The 24,518-nt window shown below is 37.3% G+C and overlaps 1 protein-coding gene across 32 annotated transcripts in view; it reads left to right on the top strand.

Moving 5' to 3' along the window:
• The window catches only part of DLG2 (discs large MAGUK scaffold protein 2), a 984,419-nt gene that overhangs the window by 619,133 nt on the left and 340,768 nt on the right, over nucleotides 1–24,518 (top strand). For all 32 annotated transcript variants that reach the window (XM_068181606.1, XM_068181605.1, XM_068181599.1 and 29 more), the window contains one exon: nucleotides 510–560. In XM_068181606.1, the coding sequence (XP_068037707.1) occupies nucleotides 510–560 (51 nt within the window). The remainder of the gene's footprint in view (nucleotides 1–509; nucleotides 561–24,518) is intronic.

Genomic DNA, 24,518 nt, shown 5'->3' with positions numbered 1-24,518 from the left:
GTTCTCTGTCATGTTCTTGCCCTAGGTTACTATAGTAAACAAGATGTATTTCAGTGGATGTATCAATGAGTAATTTTTTACATAAGTACTGTGAATTTCCTGTCTGGTTTTGTATTTCAGTGTAAATTGGAGCTTGTAAGACAATGCATAAATAATTTTTCTTCTATTGTGAGAATATTAGAAGCAGGTCTTCTATTTTGACTTGAAACTATGACCTTGGAAACTAAACATTAGCACAAAGTCCACAAAGATGTTTTATCAAATATCAGTCATTATATTGGTGATTTATATAGCCATTACATACTGAACTTCTACTATTTTCAGTTTATAGGCTTGACTATGCCCCCTCAAGACAAAGGGGAGTTAAGTATTTAATACTTTAGAACTCCTCAGCTCTGTGTTGGAAAATGTGCTTCAGTAAACTGATGATACTGGAACAGCTGTACAGTGTGCCTATGAGATTACCTTTCATGTGGGTTTAAAGAATTTTCTGATTTTATTTTCATTAGGTCAATGGAACAGAAATTGAATATGAATTTGAAGAAATTACTTTGGAGAGGGTAAGTAAAATTTATTCTTTCTTATAGGAAAAATATCATGTGTGATAAAAATAATGTGATTAATTATGAAATTAAAATTGGTTAAGAATCAATTTGTTTACATTTGAAGAAAGGTATCCACTGTTTATTCTAAACTGTAAAAATGTGAGTGATACAACAGGTCTTTCATGCTGTTAAGAAGTTTATGGTTTAGCTACTTGCATTCAAAAGGCTTTTCTTCCCCATAACTCTTGTCAGTACTCAGATGGGTGTTTTGTTATTGTGAAGAACCTCTATGAGTTGGTAACTCCCTATTTAGCTTGTCAACTGGAATTGCGGAGTGTTTTCTCTTTAAAAATCTTTGGTTTCCTGGCATATGTGCATGATAGAGGACGTGTAGTGTTATACTATAAAAGAAAAATTTTGAAAGGGTTTTTAACGTTCAAGTGGCTACATAAAAGCTATAGACCATATCTATGCTTAAAAGATATGCTTACTCAAAGGCTGAATTACCTGAGCTGTGATCAGGGCTTGGAGTGAAGGCTTTGTTGGTAATGTAGCACCAAAAGCAAAGCCATATGTGCTGTACCATGTCTCCCTGGAATTGGTGTTTTTTCCTTGCCTTTTGGTTATGTAGCTGTTGTCTTACAGTGCTGACTTTGTCTGACACCGATCGAGGCCATATGGGCCATGTAGGGTGTGAGAAAGAAAGTCTAAGCTTTGTAATATTTCATAATCCTTACAAAAGTTTCTAACAGATGCAAGAATGTTGTTGATGAATTCCTTTAGTGTTCTACCAATATCTTGGGAATATGAAGTTTTTCCATCTTGAAGCACACTTCAGCTTCTTTCTACATAAAATGATTGAGTGGAAGGCCAGATTTATCAAGATATGGTTTATGCCATGTGAACAAATGCTGTAAGGTAGCAAATTACCATTAAATCAGATATTTAAATGATATAATTCACTGTACTTTTTCTGCATGTTATATTTTTAATTGACCAGGATAATGAATTCCATAACCATTAAACTTTAGGGGATACAAGTTTATGTTCTCATTGATTTGCTCTCTCAGGCAAATTATGAAAGAGCGATGTATCTTTTTATCATAGGCATCTTCATAACAGATAATATATAAGGTTATAGGCATTTTTCATCCAGTGTCTCCCAACTTACTCGCGCATCACTAGTTATTCATTGGACTAGAGTTTCCAAAGGTCACTGAACAGAGAACAGAACACATGCCTCCTGGGTGATATTTTGAAAAGGGCTTTATTTTTAACAGATGTGTAAGTTATCAGTGTACATACTGCAGAACAAATGTGATTTGCATCTCCTGTACCTGTCAGATGAGGATAATTGGTTATTCATAGTGCAGTGTCATATCAGCTAAGGGCTGAGCAACAATAGCAAAAAGAGATATAGATCTTAATGGACAATGTTTCAGTTGTTTTCTTGATGAAGCTGGATCTGTGGCTTCTGATTACTACTGCTTGAAATGTTCTGTCACATGTATCAGTGTTTTGTCTCAAAGACAGGGTACTGTGTCTGCTGGTTTTTGTGTGAGATATAAAACACAAGTGATTGCCTTTAAATAGCTGTCATTTATGTCAGTCTAAAAGCGTTTTCAGAAAAAAATACATTCTCCATGTTGATTACCCATTTTCTTCCACAAAACTGCTTTTAGAAATTAGAGGAAAATCATCTCTCTGTATTTAATGGCAAAGCTGAAAAATATATTAAGATTTCTGCTGTTGAGAGAGAAAAATGTAGTTTGCCCATATCAAACAGCTGGTAATAAACTTTACATTTTGGTCCAGTTATTCAAGTCACAGAATTCTGCATGGCCAAAACCGTCAAAGATTTTCTTCATGAAATTTATACATATTTTGAAATGGTCCATATAATTTAAAGATTTTAAAATGTGAAAAAAAAGGGTGAGGGTGTATAAGGGAAAAAGCACCCTTACTTGCCTTTTTTTAAATAATAGAATGAAAGGGAAGGTGGTAAGGGACTGATTACTTCAGAGCACTTCCCAGTCTCTATATACACTGTTAATTTAATTATTAGGAGATCACCTTCATCCATAGGTGACATGGATTTGTGGGACCTATTCCTGAAGAGGGTTTCTGGTATTGGTATGAAGCTTGCCCCAGGGTGAGGAGATGTCCCCATCTCTTGGGGTAATATAAGGCTACTGTGTACAAGTTGGCAGAAAGTGTCCAGTGTGGAGCTAGAGAGCAGATCAGCAGGGTCCCCAAAATTCCAAGAGCAAACTGTGCTAATGGTCTGGTGGGAAGGACAGTGCAGGGTTTGCTGAGCATCCCCGAGCTGCCCAAGACCATGCTGGTGTACCAAGAAGTTGACTGCAAAGTTACAGGGGGCTTTTGAAGAAAGCTTAAAAAAAAAAAAATCTCTCTTTGAAATAATGTTATTCAGTTGTTTTTATTTAAATTGTTGTGCCCTACTTTGCAGTTAAAAAATACCTGGGGATTCGAGATTAAAAGGCATCAGTGATATTTGACGCAGACAATTAATTTCAGACAGATCCACTTTAAATCTGTGATCAGTGCTGCTTCCAGGAGTTAAAGAAGTTGTAAGTACCCCCCTGACAGCCCTCTCTTTAGTAGGTGCTCTTATCCTTTTACTCTTCAGTTGTGTCAGCCACTTATCAGGTACCTTCACCAATCTCTGAGCTCACCATTAAATCATCTAGTGCTCTCATAAGAACACACTTGAATAACAGTTACAGAGTTAAGAAAAATCAAACAAATTCTCTTATGTGGAAAAAAAAGACAGTTTAAATACCTTGACATACCCCAGAGAATATATGAGATTCTCTGCTAATTTACCAGCATAAAATACAGATTTGGGTGTAGACTAATACTTTGTGATTCTTAAAAAAAAATACAATGCCCAAATGCACACTCAGACAAAATTCTTAAAAATAAAATATTACCTTGTTCTAGCTTGAATATTAAATATATTTTAGAAAGGAAACTCTACATAAAATAATTCATATTAGTGCAGTGATATTAGTCTTCCATTACTGAAGGACTTTAAAAAACCATACCTGCCCAGTGCTATCAAGAGACTTATTTGCATTTGTAAATCAGTGGTCAGTATAAGACATGATCAAATAGTCTCTGGTACAAAGCCTAACCAACTTTCCTAAGCTGGAGGAAAGTTTTAATTGATTGACTCCTTGGTACAAGTGCCGTGTTCAGAGACAGATGCTGAATAGAGGATTTTAATAGAGGTTGGAATATCAGGCAATATCAATACCTGCCCTGAAGAAAAGTTAAGACAGTGGGTCACTTAATGATTCTTATTGGATTCATGCTGAGTTCAACATCTGAGTTCAGATCTCAGAAACTTTTTGCTCATCTAACTATGACTGCTTTCTAGATGTTGGACAAACAGAGGACATTTATGATTAATAGAGCTCTTTTCAATAGATTCTTTTCACGTTCGATATGTATTTTCATTTTGTAGCTGTATAAAAGAATGTTATTAGGTTTTGTGAAATAGACTATTTGGAAAAATCACATTCTATCAACACTGGAGTTAAAGACATCTAGTTCCCAGTGCATTTGCATCCTAAGATTGACTGAAAAGGTTGAGCTCTGACTGAGAATTTTGCCAAGGCTGAGACATGAATGAAGGGTCTTTATTTCTTTTTCTTTTATATTCCTATGAATTTTCTGGCCTGTCATAACAATACAGGTTACATTCAGAATGTCCCTGTTTTTTAATTAACCATATAGTTTTACCAAGTTTTTAGGAACCTGTTGTTTTGTTTCCTCCTCACTTTTTCAGATTTCTTTGCAATTGCTTATTGCCTCACTACAGCTGAGGGAGAGACCGGTATGAATGCTCACATAGGATAATTACTTCCTTAGAAAATTAGGTTAAATATATTTATAGAATCCTATTCCAAAAGAGTAAATTCTCAATGATAATTTATCATCTTGCATTGTGTTGTGTTAACTTTGATAAATTTAGTTCTGTACCCACCACAGGCTCTGTTCAGTGGAGGAATAAAAAAATCTACTCTGTCTCTTCTTTCCTTTGACTTGATAGTTCAATGGCATCAAGCACCACCATGAGAAGATTTAATTTTTCTACTTGGAGATTATCATTCTCTAAAAGATTGGGTTTCTACATTTCATCAAATTGAAGAACTTATTCAAATCTTAACTAGAAAGGCTAAAACTAGTCATAGGTGACCTTAGATTAGCTCAGCTGGATAGAATGTGGTTCTAAAAACACTAACACCAATGGTTGTGTCTTCAATCCACGTATGGGCCATTCACCCAAGAACTGGACTCAATGATCCTTGTGGGTCCCTTCCAACTCAGAGTATTGTGTGAAATTATGGCTTAAAGGCTAAAATTTAAAAACCCTGAGGAAGCAATGAAAAATAAATCCTGAATTTCAAAAAGGAATTTATTACAGGCCTCAGTTCTTAATCACTTTGATACTTGTAAATCTAAGAAATAATCACTACTGTGCTATTAATCATTCTTTGTTAATCACTAATTTCTGAGGTGAATATGTAGACGTTTTCAGAGATATGAACAGCTGGAACACTGAAGAACAGATTGTATTGAATGACACAAGTATTTTAATTTGACTTGATGTCTTATTCTTTTATACCCATCTATATATCTTGCTTTTGTAAAGATCACAGAATTATAGAACAGTTTGGGTTGAAAGGGAACTTTAAAGGCCATCTAGTCCGAGCACCCTGCAACAAGCAGAGACAGCTTCCCTAGATCAGGCTGCTCAGAGCCCCATCCAACAGTGTCTTGAATGCTTCCAAGGATCCAGTTCTTCTGGGCAACCTCCTCTAATATTTCACAACCCTCATTGTAAAAAATGGCTTCTTTAGGTGTAGAGTAAATCTACCTTCTTTTATTTTAAACCCCTTGTCCTACTTCTGTAGGCCCTGTTAAAAAGTCTATCCATATCTTTCTTATAAGCCCCCTTTAGGTACTGAAAGGCTGCATTAAGATCTCCACGGAACCTTCTGCTATCCAGGCTGAACAACTCTGGCTTTCTTAGCCAGTTTTCACAGGAGAGGTGCTCCAGCACTCTGATCACCTTTATGGTCTCCTCTGCATTCAACAAATTCAACATCCTCCTTATTCTGGGGTCCCAGAGCTGGATGAAGCACTCCAGGTGGGATCTCACCAGAGCAGAATAGAGGGACAGAATCCCATCCCTTGATCTACTGGCCATGCTACTTTGAATGCAGTCCAGGATACACTCAGGATATGTCCAGCTTCTCACCAATCAAGATCACCATTTGCTTCTATGTCTGGGAAAAAAGGTTTTCACTATTAGTCGGTAGTGAATCCTCTTTCTGCTATTTAAGGTCTTAGACAGCAGTTCATGCACCAGTATGCTTTGACCTCTCAGGACTGAGACTGTAGGACACCACAGTGCTAGGAAAGCCCTCCTTTAATTGTTTCAGAAATAACAGTGAGAGGGAGTGGTCAAGAAATGGCCAGTAAGAAAAGTATTTTACAAGTTTAAGAGCGTATGATGTAGATGCCTTTTGAGAGTCCACAGTGCAAAAATCAATATCCAACTATCAACAGCCCCAGTGGAGTAGTCTGGCATCTTTCAACAGGAGAAAGTAATTCTTTTAAAGTGAGTGTCCCTCAGGTACCTGATGAGCTCCACCAAACTCAGAGTTGCTCTGAGTGTTTATTTTTGCAGAACTGTAAATGATTTCTTTACAGTTGAAAGCTTTCTCTGTGCCCTTAGTACATTTCTTCTTTGATAGGCTTTGGCTGCTTGCTTCCTAGGTGGTAGTTACTCTTGCAGCCTCAGACTGAAATAAATTATAATTCAGAGACAGAATCCTTCTTATTGACTAGTTTATGCTAGAAAGTTCATCCACAAGATTCTTTTTTCCTGGAAGTGGCCTACAAGAAGTGGGAAAAGTGTTTATTTATGGTACTGAATTTGAAATATTGATCTTTTGTGTATCCATATAGAGTCTCTATAGTGTATTTCTCTGTGTATGTATAAAACAAAGTTCTGTGAAATAAGAAATGAAAAAAGATCCGTGAAAATACATGTGAAGTGCATGCAATCTCCGTGCAGGATATTCTGTTCTGCATTCTAATTCCAATCACATCTTAGTTTAGAGTTGATACTGACGGTCAGCTGTGTCAGTGGCTGTTGTTCACCTCCAGGGAGGTTTGTAAGTACTGGAAAGGGCAGGTTGTGGCACCTGAATGCCATGGCTGAAGCGAGGTCTGTGTTCTCCTTTCATCTCTAGTGTCTTACCAGGTGTTGCCTTGACCTGAGGCTGTGCTGGAGTGATCAATGAAAGAAACTAAAGGGGGTCTGTTGTGAAGTCCTGCTAATGGGACACTGACATACCAGGTCAACATTTTTCACAAAAACTGCAAAATTTGATTGCTTTATTTCAATGACCTAAATTAAGATTCTTTGGAAGAGTCTAGGTTACTTTTTTTAATTTTCTTTCACCTAAGAACGGCCCTAATTTGGTACCCAAAATATAACTAATCACTGGAAAACTTTGTTCTTATTCTGTCAGAGAGTCATTATGCTGAAACTATTCCTGGTTGTAGAGCTGTATGACATGTTCTTGTGGGGACCTGTTCCACCAGTGCGTGGTAGAAGTACAAAACGTGCTAGTCCAGAGTGTGCATGGAAAAGCAGACGAGCTGCAAGGGAGAGGGTGGGCCCTACCTTTTGAGAAACAGAGGCTCCTACCTGATGTTCTTAGCTGTCATCCTCCACATTCAGTGTCTGGGACTGGAAATCAATAGGCCCACATAACTGTCTTACTGAAGACTATTGAAAGTGAAGACTAAGAGAAGTGAAGGAACAGCTGTCAGATATTATACCCCTCTTAGAGGTGGGAACAAACTATTTTTATTTATTATTATTGCTGTTAGCAATTATATGGCTAAGGAGCATGATGAAGTAGAACTGCTGCAGCACTGATAGTATCCTGGAAACAGTGACAGGACTAGCAGGACTAGGAGGACTGGTCTTATCTCCACATAGTGATATCTGGACTGCTTCAGAATACATGCTGCCAGAAGAATTTGAGTTATCCAGTGAAAATGCTAAGAAAGCCGGTGGCTTTCTTTTTAACCCTGTTGACAAGGAGGATTTGCCCTATATTTCGTCATTGCTACAGCTGTCCAGAGGGTACATCCTTTCCCAGCTGTGTAGTGGCAGCACTTTGTATCCCAATAGGCACGACAGGAAATCTGCAAAGCCATGAAAGGGGAGACAAAGGAGAGGGAAAGACTGTAAATGAATAAGGAAAAAAAAAAAAAAAAAACTGCTACACTATGCTTAGGAAAAAAAGCTGAAATAACACTAAAGATTTAGCTCCCTCTGGGTGCCTATCAAAGAAATTGTTATTTTCTTATTATTTTCTTAGAATTCTGCTTTTAAACATAAATGTCTGAAAAACACTTAATGGATGCTAGCTTGGATAAATCAGAATGGTGTATTTCTTTGGATGTATCACTGAAATGCTATTTAAACTCCTCTAAGGGCATTTTTGCAGTTAAGGATGTCTGCGCCCATGCCTGTGTGTTAACTTTAAATTTCAAAGTAAAAAAATACATAGCTTGGATTTACACCTGATGACTCAAACTTTACAAGACAAAGAATAATTGTATTACTGTGGATTAATTAGGCTTTTACTCATTTGTATCTGTAATTTTGAATGTTTATGTATTCACTGATTCATATAGTAATTTCTGGGTATTTCTTCTGAGGGTTTCACGGTTTCTTTCAATGAGTACTCAGGTCGAGGGAAGATTAGGAGACTTTGTTAAGTGAGAAAATTTAAATAACTGAATATTTTATTACAAAAGCTCAAGATGATTTTTTGTTTTCTAAATAATTTGATGCTTCAAAGAATGCTTATCCAGACAAAGAAAACTAGAGATTGTTTGCCATATATTTTTTTTTAAATTTAATAAGAGTCACTTGACACACTGAGCTGTTTTGTTCCCAGAGGAGTAAATTTCATTCTCCAATATATTGAATCACAAGCCTGAAGTTACTTAAACTCTCTGTATTGAAAACTCACAGAGAACTTGTTCAGGGAGAGCACATCAGTAGAAAATACTAACACTAGAAAGAAGACACACTAACACAATACTAGAAAGTGTTCTCAAAGTGAAAGAAACAAAATAAATCAACTGCAGGGGAAAAAAATACATATATTTGTCATGGTTTGACACTGGCACGATGCCAGCGCCCCCATGAAAATGTACTTTTCTAAATAATTGCTGTGAGATGTGATCAGGAACAGAGCAGAGCAGGCCCAAGCTTGGTAACAAAGAAAAGGACTTTATTAAACTACTACTACTACTATAAAAACTACAAACACTAAATCCTGGATGAAGACTTTCCAAAACACCCCTCCTCTTCCCACCTAATTTCCAAACAAACTCAACAGTGAGACACCACCCAGGATCCTGATCAAGTTGCCACCCTTCAGATATTCAAATACTCAATCTTTCAAGGGAGACAGGAGTCTCTCCTGTGCCACAGACCCCCCCCAGGAAACACAATTGCCACCCTTGTGTTTCCATGTCACACATGGCGACCGCCCGGAGAAAATCTGCCATGGTGACACTCTCCTTTCCATGTCACAGTGCTCTCACCACCGTGCATGGACAGACTGCTCATAGGGCTCCTTTAAGGATGCTTTGCCGTGGACCAAAAGAGACAACAGTTCAGTTTCTCATTTTGGGACTACAGTCCCCCCCATTTTCCCCTGGGGCTGAGGGTCCAAGAACAGAGGTCTTCTTCTCCTCTTCTTCTTCCTTGAAGATAGAGGGCTTCTCTACACCTTCTCCAACTCTCCTCTGTTCTCTCTACTCCTCTGCTGGTAATTACTGAAACAAGTCTCTTGGCACACTAACGCACCACCCTAAGTGCAGCTTCTGTTAGGAGAATTTGGTTCAGTCTATGGCTAACAAGAAAAGTCCAGCCACAAGCCACTCCATCATCTCCTTCCAACTCGAGAATTTCTTCTTCCATCATCTCGGATCCCAGACTGTCTCTCTTCTACTTCAAATCAAGGAGGAGTAATATTTTACAAAGCCTTCATTTCTCAGGAAAGGATTAAAAGCTCAGACTCCCTGGACGGCTGATATCTCTGCCCAGCAGCCGATTCCCAAGGCCAAGGCTGGGCACCTTCCCCCACCCTCTTTCTCCTCCGCGCCGGCAAAGTTACAGGTGCCGTCCGGACTCTCTATCTCTTCCCTCTGAGGGGGGATGACAAAGACATCTCCGCTTCTCTCCACCCTTCCGTCCACAGGAGCTGGCTCGGTTCCAGTCCTTCTACCCCTCGGCTCACCTTGACCAGGCCACATGGCTTCCCCTCCCCCACCCAGCCCCATGGCTGGGCGGGGGAGGTCTGCACAGCACCCTGACCGGAACCAAAGAGAGCGAGCTCTTGGGAGTTCCTGCTTTTGACCCTCTGTGTTCTCAGAGGCGTATCCCTATCTTCAGTGGTCACTTCAGGTGCCAATATCTAAACTTGACCACTGATTGATTTGACCCAACTTCCTGAAAAAATCACTTCCATGTCAAACCACGACAATATTCCATATCAAAACTGAAGAAAAGGTGAAAAGTTAATAATAATTTATTTAAGAGTTCAAAACCTACCTTTGCAAGTGTAGGAAAAAAAGAATTTATGCTTATCTCTACTTGAATCGTATCCCTTTAACTGTGCCAAGATCACCAAGACCTTGAGTCACCTATTATTTGAGAAGTTACTTCATGCAAATCATAGCTGCCTCGAGGCAATGTTCTGCTGCTGGTTCTTTTGACTTATTATTATTATTATATTGACATTTTATTTTTCAGGTAATATCACCCATTTATTTCTTTTCTCTCATTTCCCAATGCACTCACTCTCAACATACAGTTTTCGGGGAGTAATTCTGCTGCTTTTTTGTATTATTTACAACTTTACATGAAAAATGCCTTTATTTCAGATGAACCTATTTAAGATGTGGCCTTTCAGTCTACTTGTTATCTCTAGCTGAAGTCCAAGCTCTTTCTCAGTTCTGTTTGGTGTTTGGATAGTGAGCATCCAATGGAGGCAGTTTGTGAAGCTGCTTGACACTGAAGTCAAATCTGCAGAATACTGCAGTTTTTGAAAGGAATACTTAGGTGTGGAGTAGATAATATTGGTCTAAGGGGAAAAAAGCTTTGTACGACGAAACAGGGCTGCCTTTGGTGCTGTATCTTAGTCCTCCAGTCTGATGGAGAAGAGCAAATTTCTCCCTTCCAGCTTAATTTTGGCCAGAAATAATGTTGCAGGAGCTTAAACCAGATTTAAGGGTGTTCTCAGCTCCTGGATTGTGTCCCAATTTTCAGGAAGTGCAAACAAATAGGCATTATGCTTCACACAGTTTGACTTTTCCACACTGGCATAAACTGGCATTTTGGAACCGGCTACCCAGGGAAACGGTGGAGTCACCATCCCTGCAAATGTTGATGATTCTATGATTCTGTGAAAAAGGCTGCTAAGAGAAATCATTCCGAGTGTACCACCCACGGAAACCTGAAGTGTCCCGCTCTGTGCTAGGCCACATTTATCAGCACTAGGCACTAATGAGCAGAGCTGAAAGTGTGACTTCCAAATAAACATTCCAGTTCTGAATAGAAGCTTCTGGGGCACTAGTGGAGTGGAAGGTACGCCTAAAAAATCAGTTATATATGCGTCTGAAATGCTGTCTTTTCCAAGAAAGTCTATTGTAGAAAGTCTATGTAGGAATCTTTTTGCAGAAAGACTAAAAAAGCTGTGCAGAAAAAAAGATACGAGCTACAAAGCATTGGTTTGACTCAGTTTTCATTTAGTTTTGCAACTATCGTTGGCAAATAGTACAAAGAATTTAAAATATGTGCATTTAAGTAAATGGGGAAAATAAACCTCAATTTACCAGTAGAAAATGACTCATTCTGGAGATGATAATAATCACCTTGCAGCAAAGATGGTCATTTTTGAGGCAGGACTTTAAAAAGACATCTTTGATGTACGGGATTTGTCTCTTGAGAAAAGTAATGTTTCCATTGCAGAAAATTACTTTTCATTTTTGCTATAATTTAGAATCAGTTGTAATGCATAAATGAGGGCTGCACAACCTTGAGGAATCAGTATGCCATTTTGGTAGGGAAAGATATTGCAAAGAGATAGAGGAATAAGAGGAAAAAATTGCTGGAATACCCAGACTGAATTCCACAACTGTTGTTCTTTTGTACCTTAACACATTATCCCAATAAAAAATTCAAATTTGTTCTCTGGATGCAGGATTACAATTATTTTCTGTGCATATGCATTTGTATTTGAGGCAGTCACAAGATCTTTGGTGTTCCAATTAGAACTACCACTTATAGCTTATCTTCAGCTCTATGAAGGGAAGAAAAGCTTTTCCTTGTCTTAAGAGGGCTAAGAATTCATCTGACATACTTTTTTGCAAAGTAGTTTTGCAGGAGCAATGGCCCGCTTTGAAGCATGTGAAAGTTCTTGGAAATTGTGTGATATAGAATATTTAGTCTCAATTTTTTCCCTGTGTTTAAAACTGAAACTGGATGTCAAATGGATCTGGGATCTCCAGGTAGGCGAAGCAATAAGTAGATGAAAAGCAATTGTATGCTGCTTATGCATGTTTTATATTGCAAGATAGTATTTTACCCTAAGAATTTCACCTATCCGGTCAGATGCAAGCCTGGCTTGAAAGAGTCACCTTATGCAACTTAAAGTGATATATGAATTCTGACTGAATTCTATGAATAATTTGTTTTTGAGTACTTAATTTTGCAGAGTTTATGTTGTTCCACATTTCCTGTACCTTACCTGCAAAGGAGAAGGGAGCTCTCGGTAGCAATGTAATACAAAGATTGACATTAACGGAGATTAAACTGTATAGGAAATAAACCAAACAAACAAACAAACCCAAACAAACAAAAAAACCAACCAACTCCTTTAACCCCTCCCACCCTCTCACCCTCTCTCAAAAAAAAAAAAAAAAAAAAAAACCCAAAAAACAAAAACAACAACAAAAAAAACACTAAAGTAAATTATGGGCTTATGACTTTAATCTTTGCTTAATAGTGTTTTAAAGTGAAAACACTTAATAGTGTTTTAAAGTGAAAATATTTCTCTTAACAGAGGATGATGGTCAGTGTAGTTTGTGTTTCTGTTGTATTTCATGATGGGGAAACTTGCAGCCCAGAAGAGCAGGCCAACTGTAAAAATAGCATGAAAACACATATGTGTTAGGATCTGTAGTCTAGCAGCCTGCTTCTTGAAGTCCACTTTGAAAAGTACACGGTGAAGAGTACCTTATTCCATTGGTATCAAGGACCTTAATAGTACTGCAAAATTTACAAAAGTTTAGGAAATATGGGAAATAAAATAGAATTTTTATGCTCTTCTAATGTCTCTTGAATTTTTAAGATGGCTAAAATATGTGCACTTACTACTTGTCCATCCAATATTTATTTAGGAATTATTATAAATATTTGAAAAAGATATTTTTATTAAATTTCCAAAGCAGAAATAAGGCAACATCACACAGTGAGGTATATTTACATTTTTTTGTCAATAAACATATAATTAAAGCACTGAATATTGAAATCTTAATTGGGTTTTTAAGCAAGGAAAAATGCTATACCTATGCATTAAATGAATATGCATAGAGAAGCATTGTCATGGGAAATCAACAGATCTGTTGTTATAATTCAAGTGGGAGGAAGGCCTTTCTGGAAGGAAGCTTAGAAAATGAATATGGCTTTTTTTAGGTATACTCATTATAATGTGGCTTAGGGAGAAATGATTGAGTTAAGATTGTGTGTGCATGTGCAGACCTACAATACAAAAGAAAATGTGACTGCTACATTGAGCTAAAGTATCAAAGGCCATTAAAAATCAATGTCTCCTCTGGTTTTCCACCTCCAAATAATGCCATTGCTCATCTCTCCCAACAGCAGAGAAATATGCATCAAAACAGGTTGAGAAAAACCATGATCTGCCTGAAAATTCAGTGCTTTTTTAATTAGGTGAAGGGAAATCAGAGAAATTCAGATACAGCAAGGACTCAGTCTAACGTAACTGTGTGTGAATAAACCTCAGAACTATCTTTAATTATGAGAATGAGCTAGGCCTTGATTTTTCCAGCCTGATTTCTAAAGGAGTTAGTTGAACAGCATCTGCATCTGTTGTGCTGAGTTTTCAAGAGGTCTTTGAGTACTAAAGAAATTTCAACATATTGAAGGAGAGCTGATGCTCTGCTGATGCTTAAAAAGGGCAAATGGATGGAGTGATTGATCACAGTGTCTGTGTAGGTTAGAGGAAAAGGACTGCTAGCCTGTTCTGGGTAAAACACAGGTATTTTACAGTGGCTGAGTCTGAAGTCATGCGTCAAGAAAGAAAAGGCAGCCTGTGGATGAAATCAAGGACTCTCAAAAGTAATGAAACTGAAAATAAGTCCTGGCCCTTCTTGGCTGCTCATCAGCCAAACACAAATTTTTAGTCCAGTATTGTAACCAAAGGTCTGGTGCAGACCTATAGTGCATAACTGAGAGCTGTAGAATCGAACAGTTTTTGGGGTGTGGGAAAAAACAGGAATTGGCACCTGTTGTGTAAAACTTTCATAAATTTTTGCTTAATTCTTCCTGAAAAAGATACTGATAACTGAAGTGTCTTTAGGGCAGACCTTGAGTATGACCATGGAAAACACAGTGGGAGATGCAGATAACTTTCATAAATATATTTTCTTGGGGGAGGAAATTAAGAGGTGACTTGGTCAGAGAAAACACAATTAAATGAGAAATTACCTATAAGAGAAAGTTCTTCATCCTATCTGGAAGGGGATAACAGGAGCTGATGGTTTGATGTTGAATTTAGACCTGTTGAGTCTGGATACAAATATGTTAATAGGTCAGGAATGGCAAGGGAGCGGGACTGAATGAAAGCTTTAGGAAAGGCAGCTAATAGAAAAGAAAAAAAAAGAGCATATTAAAAGTACTAAGAAGGCGATAATATTAATGAATTCAGAAAGGGTTGTCAAACTAACTGATCTGATAAAGGGCAAAACCAGACATTTTGGGAAGGACGAGACATAGTGGGATGTCGGTGGTGAAGATCAGGTTCAGACATGATGATGTATATATGTGACACAGAGCTGTGATTGTGGCATATTTTTTAAGGTATCAGCAAGGCATACTAAATGCTCTAAAACAACATACCAGCCTTTTCTGCTATCCTTCTTCTACAACAAGGAGAAGACATTAAGTAAGGAAGGCATTAAAGCTACAGTTTCTGTTTGAAAAACAGAGTTCTCAGGGAGTGCAAGGAGACAGATGTGTGCTCAATTTCTGTAAGGGTGGAAACTGCAAGCTTGTCCTGGCTTTCATCTCCTTTTTGCAGTAATTGCTCTGCATAAGAAAGAGACATTGCGGAATTAAGTGACATTTTTCTCAAGAGGGGATTTAAGTAGGTCCTATAACCTATATTAAGCAGGAGCTCAAGGTATTATCCATTTGTGTCCTTTGTCTTAGATTAACTTTTAGGCATTGATTATATACTTGGACATAATTATAAATTTTATTCAAAACTGTATTTGTAAATTAAATATATTTTTCTCCTTGTTCTGAGGAACAGAGTATTTCAGGTGCTATAGCATAAGCACTGCTGTTTAATGTTATCATTTTAATGGAGACCAGAATCAGTAGAGGCCAGCCCCACCAGTTCTTAATGTTTACCAGATGATACATCAGAGTGTCGTCAGTGGAAAACATTCTTCCATAAATGGAGGCTGAACTGTGTGTGGCTGAAGTGATTTTTTAATAGGTTAATTGAAACTTTCAGGAAAAACTGTCTTCAGTTTGTTCCGATCTGCTCAGGATTTAGTGGAGGAGGAATAAAGTATAACCATAATGCATTTATCAAAAGTACAAGCTCACTGAAAAAAAATTGCCAAGAAAAATGGTTGAAATAACACACACTTGAAATAAACAAAACTTTAAATGAGAAATAAGCATTAGACAAAAGCAGCCTACATGAAGAGGAAATAAAAACAGTAACAGCTGTTATGGGACACAAATGAATGCTTTGGAATTTGTCATATTTTCATTCCTGTTATATTATTCTGCTATGCTTAACAAACATTTTGCTTTTATTGTATTATCTCAGGTAAATCTACTCTCTAGATACCATGACTAACTAGCAAAGGAGATTAATAGATACAAAAGCTCTTGGTTCACTTATAAACAGAGTTTATCTATGAAAAATACAAAAGTCAAATTGAAAAATGAAGCATTACAGAGAGCACAACCACATTAATATTTCTGAACAGAAATGTGCAATACACTGACAGTACTATGATGCTAAATTTAGTCAACATATTCCAGTATACCACAGAGTCAATGTTAGTTTGAGGTTTGTTGTAAAGCAACATATTGAAGTAAAACCATGTCTGAAATACCCCAAAAATGCCTAGTTGTCAGATGTGCAATGTAAAGGAAAGTTTTGAAAACGTTGAGAGGAAAAAATGAAAAAAAAAGCTCCAAACCAGGTGGGTTTAGTTGCAGGTGAATTTTGGACTCTATATAGATCTACAGGAGAGAAAGGGTTTGTTGAGAAGCTGGATAGTAAACCATTATTTTTAAAAGTTGAAAATGGAACTAGAACTGTGAGCATTATTTCCAAAATAATAATTTTATCAAAATACCAATGGGCCCAAATCCTTTCTCCATTTTGAAATTTTAAAAATATTTTCTTATTTAGGATAACAAAAAATACCCTTGAAAATAACATCAAGAAGCAAATGCTTCTATTTCCAATGATGGTTTTAATTTTTTTCTGATTTTACCTTTATCTTATTGATGCCCTAGCTTTCAAAGTTCTTGAAAACTTGTGACAATTGCTCTCTTCCCTTTGGAAGACGTAAGTTTCTTGAGGATTTTGACGTGTAATAATTACCTATATAATTAGCTTTAAAAATAAGTAAAAATCAAAGTTATGCCTCCAAGAAGACACCTGGTAAAGTGGTTATAAGAATTCCTGAGTGTTAGTTTTTTCCATCAGGTTTGAAAGAAAAAAAGAAAAGAAAATAAACAAGTTGTTCGCAGGATAATGTAATCATGAATTCACTTCTCCACATTCAGAAGAAAGGGACTTGTCACCCTTTTAAGGTGGTATTTGTGGCGCAGATTCGTAAAGGGACTCAGGTGGCCTAAACACCAACACAGAGAAAACTCTAAAAGAGTACCTGATGATTTAGGCATTACGTGGTCTGTGTGCATGTCTGAATCTGCTGGAAATTATGCTGGGGATCTTAACGCCAGTTTTGTGCATTCCTGGAAGTGCTGCGGCTCATAGATCATCATCACTTGTCTTTCAACTGGCACCACTTGTGAACATGATGTCCCCGAGTACCTGAGGCCTAAGTTTAATTGCCCAGAGGTTCTCTGAACCTGCTCATTTAATGGGGAGGGAAGAATGGACATGTGGTAGCTGTTACTGTTTCACCATTCAAATGGAGATATGAGTGATGAAGATCTCCTTAATATGGGGAGGAGCTATGAACACAATTTCCATTTCCTAAGAAAGCACTTTAGTCCTCAGGTAGCCTGCATCCATAGGATACTGACATACTTGACCCTTCCTTCCAAAGGAGCAAGTGGAAAGAAAAGCGACTGTGGAGTCAGATTTCCTGATTTTTAGTATTAGGAAGGCAATAGATTAGAGGGAATTTGTCTCTGTACCTCAAGGATGTTAAATTTTCCCAAGACTGGCAATTTTTAAAGGGACTAAAAGGATATTTTTCATTTTAAAAAGTTTGGATCTAAAATCCAGATACAACGCTAGGTGTGAACTCAGTGAGTGGGTACAAATATGGGTCTCAGGCCCCATTCTATTTCAGCTGAAATGGATTATCTCTTTTGGAAGTGCTGGGTCTTTTTCGTATTCCAAGTATTTGCTAAAATTGTTATTCAGGTGCTATTTATGGCACTCAGTTTACTGACTACTGGTCTGATATAAGGAAAGGAATGTGGCTTTGTTTTCATTTTGAAATAAGAGGATCCTCATTTGCTTCATTGCTAGAATACAGAAGTATTTTCTGGACAACCCAAATTTTAACAGGTAGGTTTAAGTCTTCCTTCTTAAAGAAAGGTCTTTCTGGTCTTTCTTCTAAACCAGAACACGCTTGGGAGACAGTTCAGATTCATTTCAGAGTTTCTGGCACTATCCAAGCACTTTTGGGAAATTGTGTGAGTTGTTGCATTGATCAGAACAACTGTTTCAAACCTCTCCTGCAACAGCAAGTCCTTTTAAAAGTGCACTGCAAAGCATTTCAGAGATTGAAGGTCACAGTGTTTGCATCACAGACAATGGTGCATGCTTCAAAAGAAAAGTGCTGCAAGGAAAACATATATGAGTTCTCTCTGGATTTAAGAAAGGGCAGCTTATCCCCATTACACAATATTTGGAATATCTAACACTTGCACTGTGGAAAACCCAGCCATTAAACATATATAATTTAATTAATTGATGGCAAGAACACTGTCAGCATCAATTTGAAAAGACTACTGCAGAAAATGGGAACTGATTTTATAAGTTTTTCTTGTGGATGTTGAGTCGCCATCTTTGTGCTGCGAGGTAGGGTCTGCATTCCATGAAAGCAAGTTTGAAGGCATTAGACACAGGAAATACTAAATGAAAAAGTAAGTCAATCCTAAATAATTTTGTTGTAGCAGTAGATTGTTTGAAAAAACAGTTTGTTGTTCTGGAGATATTGAGAAAGAAGGCATTAACCCAATGAATAATTTAAAGCAGTATGCAAACTTAAATGGATGGAGTAACCATTCTTTCTAATTATTTTGTTCTAGTGTCATAAGGCAAAGACAAGTGCCTTTATCTTCCCTTCCCTTTTTCTATTTTCATTTATTTTCTCTCCTTTCTTTCATCTTTGTAATACATCAATTAAATAGTAAAGCGCTTAGTAATAAAATTTCCTTGAAACAGGCCTAGTGAGACAACAGTATTGTTTAGCATGGAATTAGAAGTAGCACTGCTATCAAATGTGAAAACTGACAAAAATTCACTTCATTATTCTTTATTGTTGTTTATATGCTAATCAAAACCAGCATCCTCTCATATTTGGAGGTGAGAAGAATGTGTTGCTGTTTGCTCTCTCTTATATAGTACTATGTAGCTATACAGCAATCACAAAGAAAGCAAGCTGTAATATGGAAATATTATGGAAATGAGCTAGAGAAATGGCAGCATCCTTTACTTTTTGAAACTTAGAGGGGTAGCGAAGAAGAGCATGCTATTGTAGCTGCTGAATAATAAGGTGCAAAGAAAGAAAAAAGGCACCCACTAGAAATGCTAAAGGAATGGGTAGAGAATAGAAATCAGAGCATCAGAGAAAACAAATGGCATGTTCATCTTGCTGTAGGCTCACACCCATAACCTGATCTAAAGCCTCATGAAGTCAATAGGAGCCTCTTGGCAGTCACTAATGGATTTTGGATCTGGCCTAATGAAGAGGGTGATACAGGCTAATTGCATTACTTAGTCTGCTGATAGAGCTGATAGATGTAGTTTCATAAAAGCAAACAAGTCAAAAAAAGTTTTAGAATTTTTCAGCCAGATATCTGCAGAGTGAAGAGCTCACAGAAACCACAACGGGCAGAAGCTTGGTTCTGTCTTGATTTTGTGTTTCAATCAATATCATTATTTGTGTATTTTTCATTTCTCTATGCAAATATTTTATAAATAATAAATTTAATAATTTTGTACATGGACAATGGGAAAAATGGCCCATGGCTTATTTAGCTTTTATGCACTCAGCCTGTTTCTATGTATTATTGATTTTTAAAATACAGACTAATGTTAGTATAGAAATTATTTTGCCATTTGTATCACCCTGACTTTGCTTATTGATATCCCCTTATTCTCACTGAATTTGATGATGTTGTTTCAGTTTTAATATTTCTGCTTACTGAGAGAAAGGGATTGTACAGAAGACACAACTTCTCTATTTGGAGGACGTGTGGTGGTAATAACAGAATATGCCTGGATTTAAATGACAGTATATTTTTTATGAGATTGTAACTGAAACAGAAAGAATTGCTAATATTTTATATCTCTTTAGTAAAGACCTCAGAGAAGATCTGAATTTAGCAAAGAACTTAGGACCAAGTCCATTCAAATCAATTTTTTAAATTAAAATGTTTATATTGAGTTTCTCTATGTATGAGGGGAGAGTTCTTGGAAACCCTTGGAACAAATTAGTCAGTTAAGTAAGTTATGGCAGTAAACACAGGAAATGGAGAAAACGTTAAAAGACTTTGAATGAGTTTTGTGACTAAATAGGAAAATAAAAAAGAGCTCTAGAGAAAGATCCTTAAGTGGAGGATAAAAGAGGATAAAAGTATTCTAAAAGAATACTAAGAATACAAAATAGACTGGTCAGTCTCAAAATGTATATCTGAAAGGTCAGTGTTTAACAGAAAAATGAGACTTAGCAGAAGTCAAGCTGAAAAAGATCTTTCTTAAAAAGAAGAAAATTGAAATCTAAATAGAAGAAGAACAGGCAGTAAATTTTGGAGCACTATCTAGTGATATAAAAAATGATTAATTTTGCTCCATCTATGAACTAGTATTTTGAATCCATATTTCTTAAGGTCTCTGAGTATGAATGAAGGACAAAGTAGCAAATTATTTTAAAATAGAACATATGAGCAAGGAAAAGTTCAAGAGCCTGAAATTAATTTGAGACGTGGAGGAAAGGTGATTTCCTTTCTAGGATTTTAAATAAACTGAATGAAGGTTTTAATACATTCATCAAGGCAGCGGTCACACATTTGAAGCAGAACACTGAAAATTGGTGTAATGGGAAAGGAGAAAATATATTGTAACCTATAGTAGCAGCTAAATAGCATGCTAAACTTAGAACTGCTTTGAATGTTCTTTCACATCCAGGTCATGGAAATAAATAGAAAGTTGTATAAAATTCAACACAATTTGGCAAAGCTAGATTGTACTGGAGTAATTGGATAGGTTGTTTTTCAACTGACTCCCTAGGAAAAGAAAATCTATTCTCCCTTTCTTGACTTAAACATAGTAAGCATTGTGCTGTACACTGTGGGGATTAGTAGAAAAGCTCTGGAATAGATAGTAGCTAGAATAGATTTTATGGGAGATGACAGGGATTGCTCTGAAGAGGTAAATGTCAGGTTGCACGATTATTAATGAGTCCTTCTTGATGGTTCCCGAGATGCGCCCTGTTTGGTAATGATCTTAGCACAGATCATTTCTACTTGACGTACTCTGTGTCAGTGAAATTACCTGATGTTACAGTATTGGGAAAAGTTTTCAGTATGGGGAGGATGTAAGTGTTCTAAAGAGATCAGTGGGTAATCTCAAGCACCGATGTAAAAGAAAGGTAATTAAATTTAATCATTCCAAGAGGTGTGTTAAGTACCGATAACTAAGAGCAAGAACTTCTGCTGTGTAACTACAGCTCATTAACTGACAGAGGTGGAAAAGGCTTTCATGAAGTAGTTTTGTATAAGTAAATTAACCTTAAGTAGTTGTAAAAAAAAAAATAACTGAAAAAGATGTGCAGTCCTACCAATATCAAAGGAGGTGTTTTCTGTACATAAAAAGAGGTATGAAAGTTATGTGCCAAAGTATGATTCAATCTATTGGAATGCTGCTTTTGTATCTGGTTTCCTGTGTTTAAAAAAGCTGATTTAAATGAAGGTAGGGTCAGTAAATGGCAATTAGAATACTGTAGGTAATAGGCAGCATCTGAAGATACTCTAAAAACTTGTCCCATTAAACCTAGAAAAGCAAAGTCTGAGACAAGAGATTATTATCATTTGTAAATACATAAAAAAGTTGAGGGTAAAAACCAGAGAGGAAAAATAATTAGGAAGATTAAAGGAAATTGTTGATAGAACAACAAATAAGTCTGAGTTGATCCTCTATAAATTTCAGCTGAAAATTGAATAAAGTAACTTACCTTTAAAGCCATTAAGCTTTCCCTCCAAACACTGAATTTATGGTACAGTCTTCCAGTAAGAATAATTTCTTCTGAAGTGAATCACTTTATGCAGTTGTCTGCAGCAGCCATAGGGCTCAATTCAGAAAACTAGGGTCTCTTCTTGTGATTCTGAGGAATGTGCTCACAGACAACACTATAGGATCCCTGCTTTTAAAAACCTATCTAGACAGATAAATAGGGCAGATCAAATCCTCATTTGCATCCAAAATATATCCTGTAGTAAACTGGTGCTCCAGGGCTACACTGTGATTTTGAAGCTACACCTGCTTCAGGTGCATTAAAGCATCCTCTACATCCCTCCTCAGGCTATGTAAGAACCATAGATGTGCTCTCTTGTCACCTGAGCAGGTGGCTGGATTATGCATCAATAACTTTGCTGCCCTCACCCGTTCACCACAACTGAACAATGGGGCAAAACAATTTTCCTCTGGTGTTACAGCAAGGAGAGGAGCGAGCTAGTGGTGCATGAGAACTCAATCTGAGCATCATGGTTAACACACTCCCACCAGCTCAGGAGTGTGCTGAAAGGAACCGTGGGTGTACCAAACCCTACTGGACGTGATTCCTGAGGTTATATTATGCTGCTCTCAGCACCTGGAAAATGTTGTCACCTTCTGTGTTTGTATAGTGCTAGGATAATCAAGTGCCGCTTCGTGACTAGCATTCCTAACGTTGGCATAATGCACCTGATAAATGGGTAAATTGTTGTTCATCCAGTGATGGATTCATTTATATAAAGCTGACGTGATTTCATGGAACTGCTGGTGACTAGTTTTGCAGTATTTACTTATCATTTCACTACTGTTTCTTACATTGGAAAAGATATGACAGCTGTGCTCTATCTAGTCTTCTCCTTGGCATGCAGGTACCAGATCTGGGCTTTTCAGTTCATGCTGTTTTTCTAAGTAGCTATTACTGGACTTGAGAAAAGCAATATTTATCTCTGAACTATCTTTATGAAGTAATGAAAACAGATGTCCCTTGACAACTACAGAGGAGGAGATCCAAATGACATTCATATTGGACAAAAACGTGATTTATTTTGCTTCCTACTTTTCACTTAAGTAGTTTAATTCTGTTCAAAGATTCCACTTCTTTTCAGTCCAGTCCTTACCTGAAATGAGTGCAAGGGATCAAATTCATCTTTGCCATTTATCATTCCTCTCTTCTGAAAAGGCAAAAAGGAGACCAATAATTTGAATTGTGCTTCAGCAACTATATATTTGTTGTTTATAAGGTATATTTTACACCTCTCACCTGTGCATTCTGTGTCAATGATTTGTTCTTGACTTGGCTTATTTTTGCCAGAGATGAAGTTTTTATCCCACTGCTGTTTTCTTTCTTGTCTATTAAGTCCAAAACAAAATTATTCTTCTATTGATTGTCTCACTCATCATCACCATTCCCAGTGCTGAAAATAAATCTGTATGCCCAGAATATTATTAAAGTAGTTGAAAATGCACCAAATTTCAGTAGTAAGTACAATAGTTTTCCTTAGCTCTCATTCTCTTCAGTTCATTAAAAAATTCTACTTAATGTGAGTAGAATTTATTTAATTTAATTTATAATTCACTGCTTAGAACATTAATGGTCAATCTTCTTTGGTTGTTTTCACTATTTTTTTCCTAAGCAGAAAAGTGATCACATGCCAGAAATCAGATGTTGCAAAATGTCAAATTTGGAGCTCCTTATCTTGAACAGATCCTTGCAGCTCAGTAAATGATATGAAGTTACACAGTTTTAACACACGGTTAACATGCGGTTCAGTGCCACATGTGACTGTGGGGCACAGAAGTGTCAGAGCCCAGGGTCACTGTGCACCAGGTGAGGCTGGAGGAGATAGTGGGGAGGACAGGGAGAAGAATAAATGTTCAAATCTGCTGATTCATGCATTGTAAGTGTTTATTTCCAGGTCTTTTCCTGCAAATTATCATACCCATGAGGAAAAGATGTTTGTGAAGAAATTTCCAAAACCTTGGTGTTAAGTATTAATAAGAATGTGTTGGTTTTCCTGGAAAACATTGATGGCTCTTTTCACCACTTCTACCAAAACAGGGTTGCATCATTGTGCTCTTCTGATTTGTGTTTGGCATCACTTGCTGAGTAGCACATCTCATTGCTTCCCCGTGTTTACCCCTCTGTTTCTTTCTACCTCTGGTATATTCTATGCATCTTCTTACACTTGGATTGCAAACTTGTTTGGGATCTATGTTTACATAGAATTTAACAGAAAGAACCTAATTTGTATTACAGTATGTATGAAAGCTCCCCAGCAGATATGATTATATCCCAGCTCCATAACCCTTTCCCTTTCCTTCCCCAAATTACCCCTTTCCCCTAATGATCTTACAAAATAAAGAAAAGTCAGACATATAGATGGTTATCATGGAAGGTGACAGCAACCTAGCATAAACACTTCCAGGGGGTAGGGTGTCCACAACTTCTATGGGCACAACCTCTTCAGTGCCTCGCCATCTTCTGAGCAAGGAATCCCTTCCTAGTATCTCAGTTAAATCTGCCTTCTTTCAGTTTAAAGCTATTCCTCCTTGTCCCATAACTACATGCCCTTGTCAAAAGTTCTTCTCCAGCTGTCTGGTAGGGATTTTTAGGTACTGGAAGATGCTGGAAGGACTCTGCAGAGCCTTCTGTTATCCAGGCTGAACAACCCCAACTCCCTGCCAGTGTCACAGTAGGAGAGGTGCTCAAACCCTCTGATCATCTTTGTAGCCTCCTCTGGGCTTAATCCAGCAGGTCCGTATCTCTCTTGTGCTGAGGACACCAGAGCTGGATGCAGCATTCCAGATGGGATCTACCCAGCACAGAGCAGAGAGGCAGAGTCCCCTCCCTCACCCTTCTGGCCATGCT

The sequence above is a fragment of the Anomalospiza imberbis genome, chromosome 2 (assembly GCF_031753505.1).
Source record: "Anomalospiza imberbis isolate Cuckoo-Finch-1a 21T00152 chromosome 2, ASM3175350v1, whole genome shotgun sequence".
Classification (NCBI taxonomy): domain Eukaryota; kingdom Metazoa; phylum Chordata; class Aves; order Passeriformes; family Viduidae; genus Anomalospiza; species Anomalospiza imberbis.
This window is presented reverse-complemented; position numbering and strand designations above follow the sequence as displayed.